Source organism: Diadema antillarum, unplaced genomic scaffold, assembly GCF_040938485.1.
Source record: "Diadema antillarum isolate AM-2024a unplaced genomic scaffold, OU_Dant_1.0 seq00001477_RagTag, whole genome shotgun sequence".
NCBI classification, from domain to species: Eukaryota; Metazoa; Echinodermata; class Echinoidea; order Diadematoida; family Diadematidae; genus Diadema; species Diadema antillarum.
The window spans coordinates 132,840-156,971 of NW_027272216.1; the positions used below are offsets into that span (position 1 = coordinate 132,840).

General features: G+C 38.8%; 1 protein-coding gene across 4 annotated transcripts in view; it reads left to right on the top strand.

Annotated features, from left to right (window-relative positions):
* Positions 1–520: 520 nt before the first annotated feature.
* Positions 521–24,132, top strand: part of LOC139709885 (FHF complex subunit HOOK-interacting protein 1B-like) — a 44,870-nt gene continuing 21,258 nt past the window's right edge. For 2 of the 4 annotated variants that reach the window (XM_071621840.1, XM_071621841.1), the window contains exons 1-5: positions 521–759; positions 3,845–4,878; positions 18,158–18,316; positions 18,618–18,704; positions 20,497–20,541. In XM_071621840.1, coding sequence (XP_071477941.1) covers positions 4,099–4,878; positions 18,158–18,316; positions 18,618–18,704; positions 20,497–20,541 — 1,071 coding nt within the window. In that variant the 5' untranslated portion in view covers positions 521–759; positions 3,845–4,098. Of the gene's footprint in view, positions 760–3,844; positions 4,879–18,157; positions 18,317–18,617; positions 18,705–20,496; positions 20,542–23,732; positions 23,775–24,132 lie in introns of all 4 variants that reach the window. The other 2 variants (XM_071621839.1, XM_071621842.1) reach the window with 2 other exon arrangements.

Genomic DNA, 24,132 nt, shown 5'->3' on the forward strand with positions numbered 1-24,132 from the left:
AAAAGACGAAATCGATCCTGCTGTTTTGAGTGCTGCGAGTGAGACTGACGAATTTGAACTGTGAATGACGAAAATGTATGCCAACTGAATAAATAGAATGGACTTTATTTGAAAATGAACGACGAAAGACGAATTTGAAAATAAGATTGGCCTATAATTCCCGACATCCTGCGACGAAATTGAAGTAAAAATTTGTGAAATTGAATGAAAAAAGTTTGAAAATGAATGGAAAAACCTATATTACTTTTATGGTTATACTTGGTGCACAATGCTAGTATCTGGTACAAAATTGCAATTTTGATGCATCAATTTCACAGTGCAAGAAAAAGAAGAAGAAGAAGAAGAAGAAGAAGAAGAAGAAGAAGAAGAAGAAGAAGAAGTCGTAATAGCGCCAACTTGTGATGGCGGTGTTATATTTGTTGTGTGTTGTATGCAGACGCGACGATTAGAGGGCGTACGCATACCCATTGATTGTTGATACCATTGCTAGCGGTGGTGAGGTACTACAGTGTAGCTCGTAGTGGACGAAGGTAGCTGAGTTGAGCGTACAAAAAATAATGTAGCTTCTATACTTTGCTCTAGAGTCTATACAGTACACATCAAAGAGCGTAGAATACCCCCATTGGTACACATCATCACTGTAATTTGTGTTGACGTGAAGTTGTTTGTGGTCGGTCATTTACAACAGGGTGTAATATCAGACCTCGTACATCCACGATTTTGGAACCGGAACGGTATACATCTTCCAGATGAATCGTTGTAAGTAATTGGGTATTGATGCTGAATTTCGTTTTTGTAATTTTGGTTGTAACCTTGTTAGCTGGAGTGGTTACTACAGGTTAGTATTAATTACTACTAATAAGGGAGGACTTGGGGTCTAATCTCTAAGTTAAACTTCTGTTATAACTAAATTTATTAGGATCTAACGACTAACGTTAGTACCGGTACTATAGTAGTCTGTCATTGTTACTTACATTTAGTGTTACTGTTAGTGTTAGTGTCAGTGTGACTCGTGTCGTGAGTTCGAGACTTGTGATATTTGGTGGTGGACATATCTGAGACACTGAGTAATCTCTGTTACAACTCTCTGACCTTTCTCTGACTCCAACTCCAAATTTCGTCGGTCTGCTTATATATGACATGATGGATATGTTGCTGTGCTGACGGGAATGCCAATTTATAACTTAGGTCTAACGTTACATAGACGGAAAGATCCGTCTGTCCGGAGGAGTCTTTTGATTCTTTCTTTATTTTTTTAACGTTATCGCTCTCCTTTAGATAGGAGGGGATCCGTGAAGCCAGACGCAGTCTCCACGGAACATATCCCCAACGACCAGATACAGACCAATCTTTCTGTCAAAGGTCTACATTGCTATCAAAGAATCATGAAGTAGGAGAGTGGATTGTATCACTGGGCTCTGAATTCTTATCTGAATTCCATACTCAGAGGATGAAATTTCGGCCACAAGTAGCAACCAGTATTACCAGCGCCAAGGGAGGAGGTTATGTTTTCATTACCATTGGTTTGTCCGTGTGCAAACTAACTCAAAAAGTTGGGAACGGATTTGCATGAAACTTTCGCAGGAGAGGCCGAGAATGACATAAGGAACAGATGATTAAATTTTGGTAGTGATCCGGAAATTTTTATGAATTTTATGAAGGATTTTCGATATTTTGGCAGGTAGGGTCAATGAACTTGGGAGTTCAAGCTGCACATTTTTAAGGTTTTCATTGGCACACTAAAGTGCGCGCTCTAATTTCTGCAAAGGCGAGGCGCGCCGCGCAGCTGAGGGTTGATGACGTAACAAAAGGCTTCTACTATCAATACTACAGTGTATCTAGGCCTATATTGGGAAATCGGGCGATTTCAGCGTGCATTTCGAATACCGGTGTACATATGGGTGGAAATCAATGATCTCTATGAAAGAACAAGATCATTGGTGGAAATTATAGCTGCTTGGAAGAGGTCTGTGCTCTCAGAGTACTTGAACTCTAGTTCACAAAGTCCTGAGAATTACGAATTCGGCAAAATAAAAAAATATTCACTCTGATTTTTGGAAAATACACTTCAAATATACCCCTCTCCAAAAAGTTGTCTTTATTAATAGTGCTGTTAAATTCGCATAATAATTCCAGACACGGTTTCTGTATTAAAAACAACATCTTTCATATCTTGTCAACTTGCACCAGAATCACAATTCATACATTGTATGGTACCCACGATTCACATAACACATTCTTACCGGGCGGACGATGACGAAAAAATTGGCAAATGAGGCTCAAATTTCGTATTTTACAGTGAAATGTCTTAACTTGAACATTTCGAACAGTTCATGCGATAAAACCTTGTGATAAATCGACATCTTGTAAATCTGAGGGTGAAATGTGAATTTCTTATTTTTTTTACATTCTTTTGTTGTGTTTTTTGCGATTTCGGTCCATACAAGAAGGCTCTGTGAGGCTATTACAATGTATCTATGAAGTCTCGTGCGTATTAAATGTCAATAGTATGCAAAAATGTGTGCGTCTGAAATTACCATGCTGTCCCGTAAGCTAATACCATACCTGTACTTCTGTCCCACAAGAGTTTGATCGGCATTTGTTCGTAGCAGTGACATGTGGGTATAGCAGCGTACATGGTCAGCAGTGCTCCATCATGTGAGTAGTCGGGTTCAAATTCAATGCTAGCAGGGATAGAGTCGAGTATGACTCAGGGTGGTCCACGAGGGATTTTAGCATGTCGCTGCAACATGCTAAAATTCTTGTGCAACATCCTAAAAAGCCAGCAACATGCTATGCAACATCCTCAAGAATTTGCAACAAGCTCAAAGTAAAAGTATTAAAAAATGTGCAAAACATGTGCATAACGTAAGAAACATCAAACTACCAGGTACTTTATATATTTGTGTGCAAAACATGAGAGAGAACATTGAATGTAAGCAGCACAAAGAGAGATAAGCAGCAAAATATTGCATACAACGTACTCATCGTGTGCACTCCGCGCGTATTCAATTTCTGCAATATTCTCAGATTCTGAGCTTGCAACATGCTAAAATTTCAAGTTGTGGACCACCCTGTGACTGTCTATGAATCTCACATATGATGATAGTTATTATTTAGTATGATAAGTGTGGATTCACACAAACAAGAATTACATGATGTCAAGATACATGTAGCAAGTATAGTAAGTCTACTAACGTTACTCATTGACCGCCTATTTTTAGATTGACCACCCTTGCGCAATGGCTTTCTGGCGTATAAAATCAAAAGTACGCATGGGACGGGGCGCAATACACTGGAACATTCGAACATGAATGCAAATCAAGATAAATTCAAGGGGGATACAGGTAAATAACCTGAGGAAACAGGAGGAAAGAGAATTGAAGAAAATCCTCATTGTAGTAATACACACCTAATTATTGTTAACACGTAGGCGTTCTATTAAAATTATGAGCTTGCCCCAATGCACAATAAAAAATGTTGCTTGCATTTGTCGCCGCGAATTTTGTGCGTAGGCCCTAGGGTACGAGTCACCAATCTGAGCCTGGGACATGAATTTGTGGTATTTTCTCCCTTGATTGAAATGAATTTAAGGTGAAACTGAGGGATGTTTTATAAGAGACAAGGTATTTAATCAAAAAGTGGTCAATGAGTTGTAGATCCAACTATACTGCTTACAGAGTGTCCAGTGTTACTAATGTACAGTGTACTACAATGTATTAAACTGAGAAGGCTTACATTAGAGGGCTTAGAGACACCTCATTTACACTTTAAGCACTGTTGCTTTATAAATGTATAATACTTGTTATTGTTATTTGTATTTGTTGCCAACTTTTACTTTCAGATACTCGAGTACTCCCAACCAGTCAGTCAGTGATATTGCCATGGACGGGGTAACCTGAGCTGACCTGGAAGCATCTCAAAGCAGTGATCAGGAAGTTACAGCATGTGCGTGGGAATTCACAGTTGCACACTGTCTACCTGAATGAGCAGATTCATATTTTGCACTCTTAGTGACAAACCTGATTGAAGTCTTTTATATGAAATGTCTTAAAGCAAGCGGAGGCTTTAAGTAGACTCTCCAACAACAATCTCATTATGAGTAAGCTACTGAGGAGGCGGAGCAACTCTGCCATGCCGGCAGTCAACTCCCCACCCCCCAGTGTGGTGGCAGCGCCGGAGAGGATGCACCTGTCTGCAGAGCAGGAGGCGATGCAGGTGCGGCGAGAAGTCTACCTCAACCACTGGAAGCAGATACAAGCCATCATCAACAAGGTACTCGTTCGCAACCGGCGGTGGTCGAAGGTCAGCGTGGATGATGTGCAGACCGTGGTGAACTACGCCATGCAGATGATGCAACTACTGGTGGAGGAAGAGGCACCGACTCAGGGCACGATTGGACGGCTCCTAGAGATCACCATCCAGGAGAACATCATGGAGAAGCTGCTTATCTGGAGCGAGCGCGCTGGGGAGCACCAGGAGGACACGAAGCGGGAGCTGCTCCGTATCTATGAGCTTCTGATTGGCCAGTGCCGCCAGCCTGTACTTATGCACACCCACATTCTGAACCCTCTCCTGCGGCTCCTGCTGGCTTGTTGGGAGTACTCCCGTGAAGATGCAGAAGACCAGCTGATTCATTTGCTCCAGCAGCTGTGCATCTGCCTCTCACAGGACCCAAACCTCCTGGAGTTCCTCTTCCATGCCAGTCCTAGCAAGGGTCCTGCCAAGTTCCTGCTCTTCTCCCTACTTATCCCATACATCCACCGTGAAGGGGTAATGGGCCAGCAAGCCAGGGATGCCCTCCTCCTTTGTATCTCGGTGTCAGCTGAAGCAAAGCATATAGGAAAATATATTGCTGAAAGCACCAATCTCTGTCCAGTGAGTATACTTCTTTTATATAATTTACAATGCATGGGGGGGGGGGGGGGGGATGGATGGATGGATACAGTATAATCACCCTGCTGAGACCAACGCAGGCCTCGACATTGGCGGTGGCCCCGTGCCAATTGGTGTTGGGCCACCACGCTTCCACAAAGGCTGCTGTAAAAGTGGAAATTTTTGCGCATTTTATGCAACCAGAAACTCGCGCAAAAATAAAAGCTCGCAAATATTTTTGCTTGCCATATAGTCTAGTAGTTAATGTCTTGATTCCGCAGAATGAAAAACTTATCTTATGAGGCCTAGTAAGAAAAATTAGTCACACTAAAGTATCCACTTTTACAGTATCTTGTGGTGGCCTGATTTTCGGGAACTACAACTTGTAAGTTGATTTTGATTTTTATGTTTCTTATTTCGGGCCACCAACATTTCAGATACGTATGAAGGTTTTAGCTGCCCAAATGAGCCATGAAAGAAAAAGTAAGCGTCGAGCCCTGCTTATGCCAATGTGTGGATGTAAAGAATCAGTAATACAGTTAAACTCGCCTAAGTCGACATCGCATATGTCGATTAATCGCGCAAGTCAATGATTTTAAAAAGTCCTGATTTTTCCCCATTGACGTACATGTATTCACTCACAAGTCAAATTTTGTAAGTCGAATACTCGCCTAAGTCGATGAAATTCCAAGAACACTTTCACGGAAGAACCATTAAATTCACTGTGCCTAAGTCGAATAAGATTTTATTGTGTAATATATCGCTGTCAGAATCACAAGACGCCAGTTTTTGTTTACATACAGGTGTACATTATACATACATTTGTATGTACGTGTGGTGTAACTGTAAGTCAATTTTTTTTTTGACTTACGCACAAGTCGAAAATCGCCTAAGTCGATGTGTTTTGCTCAGTCCCAAGAAGATCGACTTATGCGAGTTTAACTGTACTTTCATTAAGGTTAGATTCCTATGGAATGCAATTGAAAAGAGATTTTGCTTTTTGATTGGTTAGCTGTAAAGGAGTGCATTATTACATGTACATTAAAAAAATGGAAGTTGTAGTAGTGGTGTTCATCCTTCTTTCTGTATGTTCTGCACACATCTCAAAGAATATCATCAAATAAAAAAGATTAAAAGAGATGTCATGCCTAATTGAAGCTAGATAAACATCAGAATATTCCAGTGACACTTCATATTCAAAGGAAAAGCCACTCTTCCATGAATATTTGTCTTAAAGAGGTAGAAATATAAAAAACAAACAAACAAATGCTCATTGTTACTACAAGAGGAATCTCACAAATACTCAGTATGTGTTCTTAGAGGTTTTAACTGTTAACTGTACTGTACACTGTAGTTGTCTCGGCTATGTTCTTGGTTTCAGTTTCATTGATAAAGTGTTAATTGGAGGACATCCTCGTGAAAATCCATAAGAGCACTGTATCTTGTCATATAAAGTTGACCTCGGTTAAGTTTGCCTGCACATTATAACTGCCATCATGCAAAATTGTAAAAGTATTCTCATGTACTTTTGATACAAGAGATAAATAAAAGTAAACTAATGCATGAGTCAAATTTCATGAAGTCAATGCACTTAATGTTCATTGTACATCTAGCCAGATGTAATGTACATGTAGGCAATGTTGGATGTATTTTAGAGGATGATTTTTATTTTCTCTTCACCTGTATTAAATTGCCAGTGTTATGTGATACCAATATTCTTGTTTGCAATCTAAGATATTACTAGAAGGAAGTTGAGCAGCAACAAAAGTGTTACAGAAAAGGTTTTGTAATTGATTTTGTGTAGTTGACTTGAAGACCATATTATCAAAGGAATTTTGATACAATTCCCATTTTCTTTGTGACAGTCTTTGCAACCTGTGCAGTGTTTTACAGACTTGCAATAATATCTGGGGAGAAGTGAATAAACAGAACAAATTTTGCTGCTCTGGGTTGTGGATCATGGACCATGGTCTGACTTTTGCTGGGTGTATATTCTGTGCTCTATTTTTAATCACCCTAGGCTAATGTCCAAATCCTGAGCGAAAACTTTTTTTCTCCAGGATGCACGTCATTTGTTGGATGAGCCTATCCGACTATTGGAAGCCAGCTCTTCCGCTGATCTCCCCTGATATGAATTTAATTCCGCAGATCAAAAGTCATTTCAGAGTCTGGGACATTGAGGGAATAGTGTCTGCAGTAGGGCAGGGATGGAACACACACTTGTGGTCAGGGCATCATTAATCTTGGACTGCTAAACAGGGACGTTAAATGTGAAACCAAAACCAAGTGGAAGAGATTGTGTATAGAGCATGATTTGCTTCTTTCCCTGGTTATGCCTGGAGTACAGTAGTACACTGTACTTATTCATAGCACCAGGATGTGTATTACATATGTATCTACAGTGTACCCATGTTTTGTGAAAAAAACTGCTTTTTAGTAGCTACTTTTTATACCATAAACTAAATTTGTCCTGCATGGAAGAGAAAGAGAATATCATGGCACAGCTACTGTATGTATCAGAGAGTTTGTGTTGCACAGTCCTTCCATGCAAGAGGTATTAGTCACCATGTCAATATCTAAACACATTTCATGTGGATACCTCAGCTGCCACCCTTTCTCTTCAGGAGACCATAAATTGTAAGCATATAATCAGTATACATTGTATGTACAATTTGTATGTACAGGGTGTCATGATTTACATGTATTTATGCCTTGGGTCAGACATTTCCCTCCCAAATCCGATGACATGGCACATTTGCCACTGACTGTTCAAAAAGTCAGAATGAAGAACAAAAAGCAATAACCATATACTATCAAATGAAAATATATTGCTGTATACTGTACATGTGATACAATGATTGAACTCTAACACACAGTATGTTATACAGTACTTTGTCATGAAGCTATATTTAGCAGCAAATGCAGTTTATAAGACCTAATGGGCTGAAATGGGACTATTTGTTTGTCAGTCAGAGTCAGGTATTTCTGTAGCTTTTGTTTTTTCTGCATTGAATATCAGCATTGAATAGCATGTAGATGCCTTCCTTGAGTTACATACATAAAGAATGTACTATGTTGCACAAGTTTTTGTGTTTTTAAACTCACCTTGATCTTTGCCACATATTTATTTTTAGATGTTGATTTCCAAGTTCCGCACTGACAGTTCTCTGTGCATGATCTCCCAACATGATTCTGGGTACAGCTTCTTCATGTAGCTGGCCTTGTGGAAGTACAACGTAGGATGAAATCCCCACTTTTGTGTCCCACAAAAATACACACCTGTCAGTGTTGTCATACATTGTACCTGGTACTTGTATGACTTGTCATAGTTATAAACATTGAGGATGCCACTGGGAGTGCAATAACACTTTTTTTTTTTTTTTTTTTTTGTAACTGAGGACCATAGAGCTTCACAGTGGGAGGTTCATTTCATTCTGCTTTGCTGAAATGAATGGAAGTTCACTGGATGTTGAAAGATTAAATGATCACTGTTGGGTAAGGGGTATTGAAGACTACCGTAAAGTTCCGTGTATAAGACGCACTATTTTTTCATCGGAAAACGTTGAAAATCGGGGGTGCGTCCTATACACGGGTACAGTCGAATCACGGAAAAAAATCCGTCATGTACACCCAATTTTATAAGGCCAACTTGGGGCCATGTATGCCCATCGACGTTTGGAAGGTAAGCAATCACTAGAACTTACGGATAAAAGAGCGATCTTTCAATCTGGACACACACAAAAGCTGCAAATACGAGATAAACTTACATCGGCCTTGTGCAGTAACGATGTATCAATCTGGCCATAGACAACAGCTGTAACACGGTATTACAGCACTGCTGTATGCTACCGATGTCAGTCTACCAAGCTACCAACAGCCAACCTAGTAGCTGGAATACGCGATGTACAGGTATCATTACTAAATTACCGATACCGTAAAACTTATCAATGTACTAGTATCAACATGGCCCTAGACAAAAGCTGTAAAATACGGAGTAGGATCGACACTATGTCACCGTAAATATGAACGATGTGTGAAGCATGCATGCATATCCATGTCGTTCGTTTGCTCTTCATTTCACGAGTGCAAGACCATACTGTAGGATGATAGCATAGCTACACTGTGCTGTAGCTAGCAAGCCTTTGGCAAAGGCAGCAGCTAGCTGCATGTTATGCAGAGAGCTTTGCAATGGACTCGCGTGCACACAGCGATCGGATCGAAGCGCGCTTGCCCGTGGCGCGCTGTGTGTGCAAGTCCATTGCTCTCTGTGTGCTTGTGCTGCGAGCTGCCTTTTGCAAAAGGCTAGCACTGTGCATACAAGCATGGTACAAGAGACACACATGTTACTGGTAACAGTGCATGAGTGTAATTACCGTACGCACCGTACGTCTTGCCGTATGATCCCTCTGCTACACTTGTTGATGTTTTTCTTATTTTTCGTGATGAACCTTCCACTCTGACATGCGTCAATATGCGAGACACCCTCTGCTATGTATGACAGCAAAGATCGAACTGTTACTCATGAGTATGATATGCATGACACATGTACCACGATTGAAAGGCGAAACAATAGCAAGTGAGTACCGAGACAAGTCTCGCATTTTGCGTCTTCCATATTTTGTTGATATCCGATGAATACCGTTAAAATAAAATATAAAAGGAAACGAAAAATAGAGCAAATACATGCTGCATTCTAGGGAAATATTGAGCTGAAATAATATGTAGAACACACGCAATATTTGCGTGGACATTTTCGTGTTTTTGTTTTTTTTTATTTTAGGTCCGAAATTAGGGGTGCGTCTTATACACGGGTGCGTCTTATACACGGAACTTTACGGTATGTTTATACAGTACAGTTGTATGCTGATATGGCAGTATTTCAGCGAGGGATAGTTTAAACATCATGGTGTGCAAAGAATGATGCTTATAATGATGATACAAGAAATCTCAAGAAAATGCACATAAGAATCAACCAGCAATATTGTGTATCTTCAAAGGGGTAGGTTTGACAAGTACTACATGTACATGTAGTTATTGTACTGTTGTCTTTTTATAGAACAAAGTACATGGCCACTTGTTGCTGTCAGTATTTAGTTTAAAGTGTTAGATAAAGAGTATGTACACTTGTAACTGATAACTTATGTCAAGTGATCAATTGAACAGGTGCATACAGCATTTCTCCCAGTTATTCCAATGCACATCATGTACAATGTACAAGAGGTGCACACTTCCCCAATACATGGAGGTCAATTTTAGAAGAATTTGGGTGTGACTGTAAGTTAGATTGCAAAATCATTGTTTGTTTTAAGTTCAAATATTGTGAAGGTGTGTTGATCATTGAAATTATGAATAACGGTGAGCCTACGTATGCACTTGGATGCTCAAAGACATACGTATCCTGAATTATAAATTCACAAGTTTGTCAGTTTACCACTGGATAGCCATGGTGACTGTCACCATGTAGTATTAAACAATCACACTATCATTTTGTGGTGGGAGTCCATGGGAAAAAAAAGAATGAAACATCAATTGCAATGAAATAATTTCTTTCTAGTGTCCTGGTCAATTCCAAACTGTGAAACTACAAATCAATGGACATAGTACATGTATAGTATATACTGGTTTGAAGTGGATGATACTAGGTTTATACAACATTTGTTAAATCCATTCAAAGTCCAGTAAGAGCCATTTAAATCAACCTACAGGAAACTCAAGAATGTGCATGCATGTTCAGCTTGTCACATTAGACTATTGTACATTTATACAATTCACCACTTAGACATTCATGACAACAGGTTGATGTGTGCTGTGGCTGCCAGTTTGACAAAAGAAAATGTAGACTATGACACCACTACAAATTGTACATTGTATATTTAGTGAATGTAACTAGGGAGGTGGAATCTTTTTCCACTTCCCTGATGTTGTAACAGTAGAGGAAATCTGTTTTGGGTATGTATCAACTTGTGTGAAATCATCCTTTCCAGAGTTAAGAATGCACTGTACATTGTAATGTTAAATACAGTATTCATGTTTGATAGGTTGTGTACAATGTATGACCAAGGAGGTTCGAGAAATGGAGTCACAAATGTCTTATTCGCTTTGATCCCACGCTCAAAGCCGCCACTCAAAAATATTTGAAGTACTGTAAAAGTGGAAATTTTCGCGGTGTTGAAATTTTCGTGCATTTCGCGCAACCAGAAACTAGCGCGAAAATAAAAGCATGTGAATATTTTTGCTTGCCGTACAATTATGTACATTCCTGTGGGTGATGTCTTGATTCCGCGGAATTAAAAACACACAAAACTCTTCTGACTCAGCCAAGCGCGAAAAATTAGTCACGCGAAAATATCCGCTTTTACAGTATGTGTCAAACTGGATCTGCCGCTCAGATGCGAAGACAATTGACTCGTGTCTCATCGCATAATCACCAGCCACTTTCCAAGGAAGATATCAAGTTGTGATGGTAATTACTTTTCGCTATCCCTACATTGTACTTACAAACGATGGGCAGTAGACAATGGTAAAGGCACGGGGGTGCGCGAATAGAAATTGCTCAAATATTGCTGAAATAGATACTCGACTGTACGTGTCTATACGCTAATCCGACATATTAATTTCTAAAGTTCTAACTATACTTGAAGATGATACCATATTAATTTCATTTGGCATAAATAAGGAGAAAAGTGATAAAACCGGCTTTCCATGAGGGCAAAATTTCAAACACTTTCACAAAATACTGTAAGCTCAGATTTACACTTTTGCACATTTTTTCGAACGGAATTGACTTTTGTTTTATATGCTCTATCATTAGGTGAAATTTCATTGCATTTGATATATAAACGAGCAGCATATACCTGATATTATGTTAGCGTTAAAAATGAATCTTCAGATTGCCCAGAAAGATGGCGGCTTCAAGCATCGAACATCAAAGGCACAAATGCACCTGTGGAATTCTTTTGTCCATCCATAGAAAACTGACAGCTGATCGAATTATAGTCAGTTGTAACTCCATCTCTCGAACCTCCTTGGTATGACTCTGTAAACACCATTATGTTTACAATGTGTGTAGGCTACAGGTTTGTAAATGTTGGCAACTTACAGCTGTACATGGGTATACATTTTGTGCATAGTCCATGAATGCAACACATACAGTTGTACCATAGACAGTACTTGACAATGTACAAGGTGAATTTCCTTACCCCCCCCCCCCCCTTTAGCGATTCATGTACTCACAAGTACACTGTGTACACACACAGTTGCATATGTACAATGTATACAGTGGACAGTATGTACCCTCTAGTCACGAACATATTCATTGCAAGAGAAAGAGTAAAGACGGGAAAATTGCTGCGTGCATGCTAAGCATGGCGGGGGGGGGGGGGGGGATACAGAATGTATACTTTCAATTTTTTGTTTCAATGTTAGATACAATATAATAGTAATAAGTGATTTCAGTGTTGAGCTAAAATGCAGTGTAGTCTCAATTATTTAGCAGAAATGGCATGTTAAAGATTTAAAGATTTGTGTGCAGGGTTTCCACTTTGAGCCAGAGCCAAAGCATTTCCCAATTTATTGGGTGAGCATTCTTAACCACATGAATGAAAGTGACTACAATGAATAATTTTCCAACTCAAATTTGATTAGCAATTTCAGCTGATGAACAATATTTTAAATGTTATCCTGTACGCTTCTATGGAAGAAAACTGCTACACAAAAGTTAGTTTGTGTAGCAGTGTTGTAAAAATGCATAGCAAATTGCGATGCGATACCAGGAAAATCATTCCCTTGACTATCTGAGGAAAGGTCCTATTTCAACCTTTGCAGTCAGTTTGAATAGAAAAAGACTGACTACCGTACCTTCTAGCCAACTGTACATGCTGAATGCCTGCCAAGTTGATGCATTTGTCAAGTCTTGGCTAATTAACAGTTGCATTTGAGAGTTTGGATCCCTGAGTGAATACAAGGTCCATCCAATGAATTTGGCAGGATGGGTTGCATACTGTATAATGTGTGAGTGACTAATGGAGCCAATGGAAGGCCCATTCACACACGTGAATTATTCATTTAAATACAGAAATCAATCTTATTTGCGGCTTTTCACGCATTGGAAAAAAAAATCACTTGGCTGCAGGCAAAATACTGTATCTGTACAAACTGGGCATGCCTAATCAGTTGATCATAAGTGTGTCTAGTCTACTAGTATCTATGGATGCATTCGAGCACTCTAAAGCGAGCCAAAGCGAGCTGAACTAAAGCGTACCGTACCGTACCATGCCAGTTTTGGAACGTTCGAGTGCTCTGTTGAGGAAGCGTAGCTCATGAGCTATTTTTAGAAGAGGTCAAGCATTTTTGTAGCAAGAATGTCATTCACCTGGCACTTGAACTACTTGCAGCTGTCCCGAACAAAGAGAATGATGTCTTTGCATTATGACGTATGTGCATGATACGCGCATACTTTACAGCGAACTTTTGACACGCTTTTAGTACGCTTTTGGAGCACATCAGGAAGTGGTCCACTTTTGGCTCGGTACATGTACGGTACACTTTAGGAGCGTTCGAGCGCTCCTCTGGCGTGGGTATGGTATGGTACGGTTCGCTTTAGGAGAGCGCTTGAACGCACCCTATGATGTACAGTTTGTAGATCTTTAAATAGTAGAGTTTTGTTACAGATATTCACACATGTACAAAATAGTGCACCATACTCAGCTGCAGACCAATCTAATGTAAAGTTACAAAAATTACAATGTACAACATGTACATGGCCAAGCCCTGGAATTGAACTGGGGTGAGTGGTGACTTGCTTGGCCCAGGCCTTTTGAGTACATGGGGTCTTTATGTCCTGTTTTATAACTTTATAGTCATACAAATTCTACATCATACAATGTTTGCTTGCATATTGTAGGTCATATTGGAAATCATATTCCTTGGGAAGCCAACACTGCCTGTTATGAAAACAAATCTAGGATTTCACTGTTAACAGCAGCTGCTCACACTTGTACACTTCCTATCACATTCAGCACACTTGTGTACCCTGGTACATCTACGGAACTCGGACTGATAATGTTACTCAAATCTAATCTGGGTACCTCAAAGAGAAGTTTGCAAGCTCTGGTACAAGCTTGTACCTTTCTTTTTACATGTGAAAATGTTACTTGACATGTACAGTGTACATTGTATGTGCTCATTGGAGTGTCGGATACAGCACAATGTACAGTTGTACTTGAAATGTAAAAGTGGAAATTTTTGTGTACCGCTATTTTTTTTTTTTTCCTCAGGTGTGGAAAATGAATTTTGCAGGTTTTTTGTTAATTCTTAAATGTGTATTATTATGTCTGTGGGTGTACAATGCACAACTACAACTGTAGGCCTTCACATCTCCATTCCTCAGAAAGTTTACACCAGTTGCACTACACTTGTATAAGATGCAGTTGCCTACTGTATACTTTGTACTTGGTGCAAACGTGTACAGGTCTATGTGCAATATACATGGTCTCTTGCCTGATACAACGTACACACCATAATTATCACTTACAGATTGTACAACGTATTACATTCTACATACAATGTGTGTATGTACAAATTTACCTGTCGTAAGCGTGATACATACACGTGTATATGCATACATGTACAGTACACTGTACTCTACATTGTACTACACATCATATTCTTAAACAATTTATCTTATTTGAATGTACCAGTATGGACATTTACAAGGAACATACAGCATGCATTGTATATCATCATGTACAGTGTACTGTATTCTAGTATAAACTTGGCCAAAGTCATTGAATCGCTATCTGTTGCCACTCCTGTCTTTTAACAGTGTTGTCAAAACAAAGGAAGCAGAGCTGGTAATGTAACAGCTCGATGTTGAATTGCTTGGCTGGTTGTGCATACCATTTGGCACACCATTCTAGGAAAGAAATGTCTGTCAGTGCTACCAAGGGAAGCAAAGTGCAAACGTAAATTGACATCACAGATTTAGTTTTAGGATCCTTTGTCTAGACATTCTGAGTTAAAAGCTAACTCAGTGAAAAAAAAAAAAGAGGAAAATGCACTAAAGCAGGGCTGCCAACCTTGAGTGAGAGTTTAGCGTGAGACACTGTGAGGGAGCGGAGCGACCTCCTGGCTAGCACCTGGCGGCCTGCTGTGCGGCCGTACGTACGTACGTACGTACGTACTACGTACACAGTCAGTGTATGTAAAGCGATGTAAAGCACAAGTCATAGCCATACATGTACTGTAATTTGCCAAAAGTACAAGCTACGCTCACGTGGTATAGGTAGAAGCTAATTGTAATCCAATAGCTCGTCTTTGCGCGCGAACCGAAAACGATTATTATTGGTTAAGCTTTACACCCGCGCTGGAAAATCTCGACATTTTGGGCTTGGGCATATCGATATTCGGAATATCAGAGAATTTAGAGATATATTTATTTGTGTAGTCATGTACAAAACGGTGTACAGTCCATTTAGGGGGTTTAGCGTGAGATTTCGTTTATCAGAGTGAGACAGTCAAAATTGGTTGAATTGCGTGAGTCTCACGCTCAATGCGTGAGAGTTGGCAGCCCTGACTAAAGTGTAGTGATCCCCCCCCCCCCATATTTAGATACAGTGTCGAAATCTGCACTTTGACTGAAAGATGTATTGAAAACATTCCTACATGTATTGAAAACATTCCTACAACTGTATGTATTTGATAAACTGAAATTTGTATTGACAACATGTGATAAAAGTGATACTGATATTACAGTACATGTCAGTCCTACTTTTGGGTATTATACAATCCTCATTAAATCTTTTTAGGGGTGTAGGCCTACATTTACATACTTTACCTCATCCCATCACTTTGGTCCTCAATTGAGAATTCAACTTCTCACAAAATTGTCCTACAATTCCCAGTATGTAAAATATCATACTCATGAACTTCAAATCAAATTTACATGTATATTGTTGAATACATACATTAGTGCCACATTTTGTAGTTGCAGAATGAGTCATTGACAATAAAATTTTGTGGTTTTGTTGACTGGCTAGGTTCAGATGTAAAGTGGTTTACACTGCAAATGGAGATTTTGTGTTGTTTTGCAATAAGGAAGAGGGACTCTGCTCATCATGTCTTACATGTGTGTATTTTGCCATTTAAACATGCATGTTCCTGAGAACATTTACAGTAGAGCAGTTAGAGCAGTTAACATTCCAAGAATCCATCAGCTTTCTCATCAACCAAGTGGTGGTGGATGGGATCTAATGACTGATTGATGGCTAGGACAGCACTCTAAGGAAAGCTTGATTTTTATTATTGGTGTCATTCATTGGCAACGTGCCTGGCTGTGAACAGATTGAGTGCTGTGACTGGTCACACTCCAGCAGGCAGTAGTGATGCAGAACGTAAATCTCATCAGTTAATTGAGTCTTTTCTTTGCCTACAGTTCGTACAAGGGCCATTCATGAACACTGCCAGTAATGTACATTTGTACACTCAGCACTTCGGTTCAAGCTGCAAGGCATCTGTAAAACTGAAAGCCACCCAAAACAGAGTTAGAAAAATTGCAAACAAGCACAACTTTTCTTACTACACATGAAGAATGCTGTGACATTCTACCAAGAGAACACTTGAAGGGGTATTTTAGGCCAGTTGAAAGTGAGGGTGGAAAGAAAGAGTGAAATATGACAAGCACGACGGTAAAAATGTGATCAAAATGGAATCAAAAGTAAGGAAGTTATGAAAGTTCAAAGATATGCTACATCGTGGGTAAACATACTTAAAGAGGGCTGCAGTACATGTATAAACAGGGCTTTGGGTAATCCTATTCACTATAATGCAATGTGATCACAACAGCCCCATGTGAAAGCTGTTGTGACAATAGGGACCATCAACACACAAGGGTTATGCAATCTGTAGTCATTGATAGTTCATTGAGGACATCTGGGACATCTGTGTCCAGTAGTGGACAAAACATACCAGCTGACTTGGTGACAGTGAACAAAGCACCAGGGCTCCATGCTTGATTGTGTGTGTGTGTTTCCCTCATATTTATTCCACTATCAAAATTTGATGGAGATAAGATATATGTGGCAGGGAATGTTCTTTTAGAATTAAAGCAACACATTAAGCCTACATGACAGCATACAATGATACATGTCCAAGTGCGTATATTGTCACTGGGGTGTCTTTGACCTGATGATCAGATTTGAAAGTAAAAAGAAATCATAATGAAGATGTTAGTATATAGTTACTAATAGGAATGTTTCCAAAAATATTTATTATGTTAAAATTGAAAATGGCTGTCTTGAAACTGCTCTCATTCCATAGACTCCATCTTGTGTGAAAATGTATCTGATGTGCAAGGAGCTTCTTGGGGCCTGTGGCTTATACATGCAATGTACAATGTATTCATGGTACTTCAGAATCAGGTGTACCCAAGTACAACTGTACACTGTACATTGTATGTTCCTTGTTCCTTTCCAGTGTAGTTCCTGGATATTAGTACTATGTCCACGGTGCTTCCTGTGCATGTAAACCAATATTGTTTTGAGTATTGAATCAGGATACAGGATTGATAGCAGCTATCCTTATTGTGGTGATTATTAACACACTTTACTTGATAGGTCTCAGACAATGATGCATTATACTGCCTGTGAGGAGTGCTTTTATTTCAAGTGGACATCACATGGTTGTGTTGAGATACCAAAGGCTATGATGATGTACAAATCATCAGAAGAACTGGTGGTAAAGGTACAGAGTTTTAAACAGCAAGTGTGTGCTGTTGTGTTCAGCTGTATAGCAACATGTATTGCTGATGCTCCAAACAATTGAATGTGAGGTCACAAAAGGGTTTGTGCCAACACAAACCAAATTTGTTGTTCAAGATAAAGGGTAAATCATGTCTGTATGTGTACACACAAACAGGTCAAACTCTGGACACTTTATTTAACTAGTGCATTGATTTTGTTTGTTTTGTTTTGTTTTGTTTTGTTTTACCAAAAAGAGATGTTTTGGCCAATATATCTGATTTGTTTGATTCCATTCAATCTAAAGTCTTTTAAGGATGTCCATGGACCTGCTTTGCATGAAATGTGATGTATATTAATATTTCATGTCAAATGATGCAGTGTACAGCTGTACATCAGAATGGTAAAGCACGCATTATCGATCTTTTGTATTTATTGCACGTTGTACATGATACTGTGATCATTCAGGTTTTTGTCCTATTCTTTCTCCATCCCTGTCCCTACCCCTACCCCTCCCACTCTTCTTCCTCTTCCCCCTTCCCCTGCAGGTGTTAGCTGGTGGACTAGGAGCCCTCTACTCTCACTTACCCAGGAAGCTAGACATCACTCCAGATCACTGGCATCGCCTCACTCAGGAAGATGTGTCCAGGATACCAGACCTTGCAATGTTCATCAACTCACTGGAATTCTGTAATGCGGTTGTGCAGGTACAGAAAGGACTGTTGTCCTTGTCTTTGTATTGTGTGTGTAGAACTGAGAGTGTTTAAGTCCTTGCCAGTTGCTCTGTCAGTGTTAGTGTGTGTTTAATCCCAAGAAAAGAGTATGGTGGTTTTGCATTGAACTTTATTTTGTGTTTCACCATCAGTACTGTTGGTGGAATATGTGAATGTCAGTCTAATTGTAATGTGCGCATGCCCAAAATCATGCTCTAGACAGGCAGCTTCAAAATCAATATCTTTTTTTTTTTAATTTGTTCATATATATGTACTATTTTTCTTCCAAATGTAGGTGGCACACCCCCTCATCAGTGATCAGTTGGTTGACTTCTTCTACAAAGGGTTCCTAGTCCCAGTCATTGGGCCAGCGCTCCATCAGGTATGTGATTCTACTCCTTCCTCTCCTATCCCTATGATACTTGTATGTACCCTTTCTATGTATCCTGTGTTTTTATTCAAAAGTTCTGCCCATCATCTTGATTATGAAAAGGAGTTTGATTTAATATAACCCAAGGTTATGACCTGCAACCCACAGGCTTGATACGACATTGAAACTAATATTTTATGTTTTGTTCATAGTGTATTTCATCCTGGTTATCTAAACCATAGATATAGACAGTTAACTTGTGTATTATCTAATGTATGGAGGTAGTTTTGCCTTTTACACCAGGAAATGCATTTTAAGATTCTTTTTTTTTGGGGGGGGGGAGGGGGTGTAAGCATAGGAAGATGGCAGATTAGTGGGGAAATGATTTGATATTCTGCATCATTGCAACATGATATGCATGGCAACAACATCATTATTGTTACATGAGAGAAACATACAAGGTATCCAAACTGTCAAAAACTTTGGAAATTGATTCAGTCGTTTGCAACTGGATCTACATGTAGCCACATTCCTTCTGGCACAAACTGTTCTAATGCACAAAATGAAACAACATGAAAAAAAGAAGAAGAAGTAAATGACCACTGATCAAAATGGATTTTGTCACTTACCTCTGCATGAGGAGATCTCTGAGCATCTTGTTTGGTAGCCAGCAAAAGGTCAAACAATTCTTCCTTATTACTAATTACTATACAGAAAAAAAAAGAAAAGTTTCATGCGTCACATATAGGCCCCCTGTTTACAGCCAGTGAGTCAAGCCATTATTCTTGTTTTCATGCAATGCTCTGATTACTCTGTCATTTTGATGACTATGCACAATAGCGATATGTCCAATTGAATTTTACCTCATTCGAGGATAAAAGAACTTGAAATGGAGAAGCTCAATGAAAAAAAAAATCAATTGCATTGTTTAGATTTTTGTCTTTTTGATTTCAAAGTGCAAAAGTGACTGTATGGAGAGAAAAAAAAGTTGATACCATAAACACAAGGAAATGACTGGTTTAATGGGTTGGTGTGATGGCATTCAAATTTAATTTTGATGTTCTAGTTATTTTGCTTTCACAATTTTGTTGCTATGAGTTATTGTTGCAGTGTCTCGCAATTATTCAGTAGGAAGCATTAGCATAATTATCTCAGTTTGTGGAAGCACTGTGTGTTACTTCATGTTGTTTAGTACTAGTTTTAAATATGTTCTCCTTTTTTTTTTGCAATGATGTAAAATAAATACAAGATCTGGATACTAAGCACTTGATTGTATGACTTTTATATAACATTTGATTGTAATTTGTGTGTTTTTGCATACTAGTGTTATAGTTTCAGCACAATAACATGTGATTTACAGAAGTTAATCAAACTCTTCTGTAGGCATTGTGTTTTCTTTCCCTCTTATTTCTTTTGAATTGACAGTTCCATTGATAACTCAGTCAGCAAATCATCAACAATATTTATTCAAATAATAATGGGATGTTCAGAGATACACTACTCACAACATGACAAATTCAAATAACTCTTTATTAATCATTGACATGTTTACAAAATAATATAAATCATAAGATTTCACAGTAATTCTATAGGTGTTTATGTATTTACTCTCGTTTAAACACCATTTTTCCGTCATCATGATGATTTATCCCATATCTAGATTGATAGTCATAAACAAGTATGTGTGATAACTAATTCTAATCTTACAGTGTCTGTAGTCATAAATTTACGTTATCTATCTAACTAAAGAGGCACATTTATTTCTATTTGTTTGTGTCTAATTCTGCACAACTCTCTCTCCAAGCTCGACCGGGAGGCTATTCTGTTAAGGTCCAACAAAAATCGTCCTGTAAGTCTTTATCCGTCTGACTGCTCCTCGGCAGTATTGTCCACTCTGTTCTTTAGCTTCAGACTCTTTTTGCCAAGTTCGATAGAATGTCCAGTTTTTGTTTTGTGTTCCTTTCAGTGCCTTTCTCTCCCATGTTGGTGGCCTGTGTTCTGTTTGTGACTCTTCTTCCTTTCTAACCATCCACCAAAAGCACAAGTCACAAAGAAAAAGAGATAGGGCAGCAGTTCGACACCAACAAAGCACCACAGGGCCCAACTTCTTTGGTTTAGTTGACCATTATTTTGGAAAATACTCATTTCTTCTTCTCTAAGTGCACAGTTTACTTTGCATGCAAGCAGTGTACTAGTACTTAGTATATTTCCAGCTCAAAATGTATATTGTGACATTTCAAGCCAGACTAAGTAATAACCATATGCTGATACTGAGAGTAGTTAGAGAAGGCCAAAGGGCAGTGTATTTAAAAGTAGCATAGATATACAGTGTATTGAAGTATGTATCATCTTTGAAAAGTAGAACATTGTAGTAGAGATAAGCTTCATACTACGTCATACAAGGCTTGACTGAATACCTGTTCATTTGTGACTTAGACATGAGAAATTTGTAGTCTTATTTTTTTTTCACTTCTTAATTTTTCTGTTTTGTTATATTGTCAACTAGGGGTCAAAGCACATGCACCTTTTGAAATTCACATACACTTGTACATACACCATGTGGAACAAGTTCCTAATGTAAGAACAGAATTGCTTCTGGAAGACAAAGATATTTTCATTCACCACCCCCCCCCCCCCCCCCCCCCCCACTTTGGAGGCAAAACTTGATAACTGCTGTTCTTAATCTTGTGTTTCAATTATGTTGATGCAACATGCTGTGATGTATTCTCCTTGAGCTGGCTGCAGACACACAGCAGCAGTGAGACATGTCCACTTACTGTATACACCGAATATTTCGCAAGGTTTTTATTTTCGCGAGTCAGGTGCTATTCGCGAAATTAAAGACACACAAAAATATTGACTCTGATCCCGATGTGGATGTGACGTATGCGTGTACATTTCTCCGTTCAGTACACTCCACGATCGCGAATTTAACCACTCGCGAAATCGTCGGGAATTCCTGATTCGCGAAAATTTAGACTGACGAAATATATGCCGTATACAGTACATGATCTATGTTTTCCGTTTTTCCTCGTCGTCAACTGAGAGGGTGATAATCTGATGGAATGTTATTGGTCAGCTGACATGAAATCAAATTAGTCATGCTGATCCAGCATTGCTACAGCACAAACACGGATTGCAGCACAGGGAAGGCTGCATTTGATATTGATTTGCTGCAGCTGCATGTACCAAATAGTTGCAAGTTAATAGGCTGGAGATCAAGTGGTGTATGATATGAGTATATTGCATGTGCATTGTAAGAGTACAAATATGTGACGTTGTAATGTCATAAAGCAAGGACAGAGTATTTTGCATACCTATGAAATAGACACACATGCAACACATACACACATACACACACACACACAGAAAAGAGTTAACTTTCTGTCACTCTATATGGACTTTTGCTCATTCAAGATGTCATAAAAATTTGATGTGGGTGTGTAATTTCCACCAACTGAGGTGCCAAGACAACCCAGGAATGAAATACCATAAAACTAAATTCATGATTTAAGGTCTGAGTGATTTTGTAAACTGTCGCCGCTAATCACTTCTACTCATAATTTTTTTTTTTTTAAAGTACAACTTGTAATATCTTCTATGTGCTGTCCCTTGTGTGTGTGAGCCAGTACAGCTAACATTTTGCTCGTTTCAACTTTGCACCATACCTGCTTACATTTTGTACATTTCCACTTCTAGTAGAGCACACAACTTTCGACCACCCATAAATACTATTTGTTACTCCTCCATCAAAGTTTGAATAGTGTGACTTTGGGTAAATAAATAATGGGCATTTACACCACTTCATCACTGCTGGAACGGTATTTGTCTTGTGACTCGTGAGTCGATTAGACTGCTTGTCACGCAGCTGGTGCGGCTACAAGTAGGTTGACATGAAACTTGTAATATCCACAGACGGGATTTCTAACTGCTTGCCCTTCAACAGCAATTATGATTAGTACACACCATTGGACTTTGTGATCAGGAGGGGAGTTGGCTGAATAATTCTACCCACAGATTGTTTGAGCTGATTAAAGGTGATGCAGTAAAAGCATAAAATTCCTGTTAGTTGAGGGAGGAAATGTGTTTGCAATAGCAATTTTGTTGTAGTCTCTTGCAACTCTGGCCCTCTAAAATGGGACCATTCTATGGGAGGATGATGGTGTGTGCACTTTATATAACCCATGCAAGAATCTCTCTTAGTATTCTCAGGAAATTCTTTGTGATAATGACACTGACAGTACTGGTATTATTACAACCTCTTTTCATTAATATTCAAATGAATGCAAATTATCTTGTACCTTGTATCATTGGATTGTTTCATTATTTTTTTTTATATAGACATTATTTGTGTTTTCTGTTGGCTTTGTAAACATGCCTTTAATGTAGCATATTCTTTTTATCTTAATAGCACTTTCTACCCAGACTAAAATCTGAGCGTATCGAGAAGTGAAGCTGTTCTATTATTCAAAATATAAACTGTGTACAGTGTACATGCAAATGTGGCGTAAGGAAGATTGCAATGAAACTTAAAACCTGCTGTTACTGCTGAAACAGTGATTTGTGCATTTTGTAGTGCTGAAACCACAGTACGGTATCTCTTCAGTATTCATTAATACTGAAACCAGTATAAAACTATACAAAGTTGTAAGTGAACCATTTCAGTACTTACAAACTGGAAGAAACAAACTGTGTTATGTTTTAATATGGATTTGAAGGAACCAAAAACATGAACACATATTATGTTTAATATATGGAACAAATGTAGCAAATAATGTCTTCAGTGCTACCACTAAGTACTTTGTATGGTATTTGTTTTGTGAAATTGGATTGTCCAACCTGACCCTACAGGAAGAATCCATTTAATGGAAACTCGCATTACTCTCAGTTTTGGTGAACATTGGTAAATGTTGTAGATGGAAGCAGTTTGCCTGTTGTCAAGACTCTTCTTCACACCTTCCAGTTTTCCTAGTAAAACAAGTCACATGTCTTTACAGGCATCTACATGTATTGTATGTTTTTACCATCTGGCATTTATAGGGCGTTTTCTGGAAGTCACTTGATAGGTCAGGAGTGGAGTTTGTAAGTGAATGATGTTTTAGCACTTTCCTCTCCCCCCCCCCCCCCCCCTTTTTAAAATCTTTTATATCATGACATGGTTTAGAGGTCATACAGTAGAATTTGGAAGCTTACAATGTAGTGACTGGGTAGCAGTATGCAGACAGGCTGTGGTAAATAGTGGAGTAGAACTGTCTTGTGAAGTGTCTTTGCTATACAACTAAATACACTGAGCATACTGTTATTATGATCTCTTAACTGTAGCACACACACATACACACCAAAAAAAAACAAACATAAAAAACACACACAAAAAAACAAACAAACAAACAAACTAGAGATACCTGCAACACTACATGCACATTGACATAATGCAGATGAG